This window comes from Ziziphus jujuba, chromosome 10 (genome assembly GCF_031755915.1).
Source record: "Ziziphus jujuba cultivar Dongzao chromosome 10, ASM3175591v1".
NCBI classification, from domain to species: domain Eukaryota; kingdom Viridiplantae; phylum Streptophyta; class Magnoliopsida; order Rosales; family Rhamnaceae; genus Ziziphus; species Ziziphus jujuba.
The window spans coordinates 14836112-14839383 of NC_083388.1; the positions used below are offsets into that span (position 1 = coordinate 14836112).

At 31.3% G+C, this 3272-nt stretch overlaps 1 protein-coding gene across 1 annotated transcript; it reads left to right on the forward strand.

Moving 5' to 3' along the window:
- The first annotated feature begins 263 nt into the window (after positions 1-263).
- Positions 264-944, forward strand: LOC107411364 (protein S40-4). Its single transcript, XM_016018940.4, has one exon. It carries the CDS (start codon positions 391-393, stop codon positions 916-918), a length of 528 nt encoding a protein of 175 aa, XP_015874426.1. The 5' UTR covers positions 264-390; the 3' UTR covers positions 919-944.
- Positions 945-3272: the final 2328 nt, after the last annotated feature.

Here is a 3272-nt window from a genome sequence, read left to right on the forward strand (position 1 = left end):
ATTCACTTTTTCGCCACGTGTAAGATGCTTGTTGCCATCGTATTCAACTTGGTCCAATGAAGCTCTTTCAAAATCTACCGTGCGCCGCATCAAATCCGGCCACCCGGGTATTATTGAAGCGTTTAAAACTGATAAAATAAAATATGATGTGGCATTTGCATGAAAATCGTAAGGTGTTTTTCGTAATTTCAAGGGATTGAAGTCGAAGAGAAGGGTAGCCTTATCCATTTTCCCAAACCCAAACTCTTTATAAGCAGATGAAAATCGTTCAGTTCTTAGAACTAAAAACCAAACCCCAACCCCCTAATACACAGAAAAAGACTCGCTGAGAGGGAGATTTAAAACTTTTACTTACCCTTCCAATTTATTTGAAACCCTTAACCCTCTTAAATGGCGACGAGTAAGAGCTACTTCGCTCGGCAAAACTACCGGTTTCTTCCCGGCGATCGAGACAACCACCACCACCCGTCGGTCATTACCGACTCCGCATTCGAACTCGACGAATCGGACATTTACAACTCGGCGCGGTCCAACTCACCCGAGTGCCGCAGACCCGTTCCGAGTTCTCGTGTCGTCTCGAAGAAGTCTTCGTCAAAGCGAGCACCGGACTCCAGTGACCGGACCGGTGCGACTCCGTCATCGCTTCCGGTCAACATTCCGGACTGGTCCAAGATCCTTAGGGACGAGTACAGGGACAATCGGAGGCGGGACAGCATCGACGTCAACGATGATATAGACGATGACGATGACTGCGAGGGAGGTGTGAGGGTCCCACCCCACGAGTTATTGGCGAGGCAGATGGCCAGGACGAGGATCGCTTCTTTCTCTGTTCACGAAGGGATTGGACGCACTCTCAAAGGGAGAGATCTCAATAGGGTTCGAAATGCAATTTGGGAGAAAACGGGTTTCCAGGATTAAAAAACAGAAACCAGAAAAAAAAAAAATTCAAATAACAGTGAGATTTTACAGAATATATTTTGTTAGAAAAAAAAAAATTAATCCTTCGTAGCAGTAGGCCTTTGTTTTTCTCGAATTTTGTGTGCTTCTAAATTTTCTTTTTTTTTTTTTCAATTTTTGGGAAATTTTAGTTTTACGTTACGTATTTTAGGCGACAGATATTGTAATGGAGAGGAAAATATTTTTGCGAGTGTAATTCTCTAACTTTTGAGAAGGGTTTGTATTCGAATTTGCTGATAATTTTTTCTGCGATTATTAGTTTATAATAACATTTTGTTATTATTTTCTTTCGTTTTATTATTATTATTATAATATATATATTTTTCATTTCTGAGTCCTGAGAGTCTGAGGTGGAGAATTAAAAAGTTGAAAATGGTTGAAGAAGGGAAGCAGTGGGGGCCATTTTGGTAATTTAAGTTGGGGAAGAAGTATTGGTATTGGCAAATGATTGGTGAAGTTTTGAGGGTTTTGATGTGGTGGGGTTGGTGCCAAAAAATAAAAATAAAAAAACGAAAACGGCCCGTAGGCCTACAAATCAGCAATATCGACGTTTTGTAGAAAAATATGTATATGATAAAATAAGTATAATATGTCGTATCTACCTTTGCGGATTTTCAAAGTAAATAATATATAGTGGTTGATTTAACCTTTTTTTCAATTTTTTTTTTTTTTTCATTAAGAAGCTGACATGAAATGTCTTTTTCCATAAATTGAAATTGATCAGAGTTATTACCCTATCAAAACTTATAAAATGATGGTCACTGATGAAATCCTATGATTTAAACCATTTAAATGCTTTTGAATTTTTAAAACTAAAAGGCTATATGGGAAACAAATACTCTTAAATATTAGCCAATTACATATTATTATGTTAGGTAGAATTGATGAATTTCTGAATCACAAGTAGTATTTATATTTTGTTTTGATATTTTTACAGTAATTTTCAGTTAAAATTTTAAATATAGACTTAAATAATATATTAATTAAATTAATTTTTTAAATAATATTTATAAGTATATAAATATAAGAACATATTAAATTTTTTCTTAAGAAAAATTATATAAATATAATAATATATTACAATTTTATAAAAAATAATTTTAATAATTAATAAATAGAGTTTTAGACTTATATGATTTAAAAATTAAAAAAAAATTCTAATATTAAAAAAGTTAATTGTATATATTATTTATTTATTTATTTGTACACTTACACTTAAATATTGGTTACACGGTTAAAAACATTACAGTAAAAAAAGGACAATCTATTGTGGCATGCGACTTCATTATCACTTTGATTGATAGCTTTTTTATTTCTTACACAGCAACTAAACCATAGTGAATGAATGATGCGGCTTGCACAATAACATAATATTTCCCAACCATAAAGTTTTCACATATTTACCATATCAAAATATATAAGGTGGGATGTGGCAATTATGAATTTTGTCGTTTTTGTTATTCTAAATTAGAAGCGACGTATGTGGCTTTTATCTTTTTCCTGCTGCTTACACAAAATAAGGTTTCTGGAGTCATTTCCGTTTGCAGTGTCCTTTTTTTTGTTGGGAAATTATTTAGTAGCAATTTGGAACTGGAAGTGAGTATTGCTCAGAGAGGTTGCAAATCTTGGTTATGGGACAGGGCTTTGCTTTAGTGGATGGTTTGCACAACAATGCTTTATCCGTATCCAAATAAATGAATAATTTATATATCAAGAATCTGTTCTTTAATTCAAGTTATATTATTTAAGTAGACAATGTGGACAACAATCTCAGCATCGGATCTGGTAACTGATAGATTTGTATAATGGTTGAGTGGATAATTGAATATGGTTTTGTTTATCTGCTTACCAACTTAATTTATTTTTTGTTAAAAAAAAGTATAAGGGATTTTTTTTTTTTGGTTTTTTTTATACTTCCAAAAAGTAAATGGGACTTATATGCAAAAGTAGTAATAAAAATTGTAAATGAATAAAATAAATACAAATTCTAAACGAATAAAACAAATATTTTTTTCTCTAATATAATTTTTTTTTATCATTTATAATAATTATCCTACACAAAAAAATATTCATATACATGCAGAAGTGGTTTATCAACTGAGTAAATTCTTTAATATAATTGATAAAATATCATGTTAGTAATTGAATGGGATTTTTATATTTTCAAACATTGTACTTTACTCTCTATGTGAAACCTAGTAAAAAATACTCTATTTTAATTTTTTATTATTTACAATAATTATCCTAAAAAAAAAAAAATTCATGTACATACAAAGTAGTTTATCAAGTCAATTTTTTAATATAATTGATAAAAT

Coding starts and splice junctions, on each gene's coding strand:
- LOC107411364 (XM_016018940.4), top strand. CDS start 391: ATGGCGACGAGTAAGAGCTACTTCGCTCGGCAAAACTACCGGTTTCTT.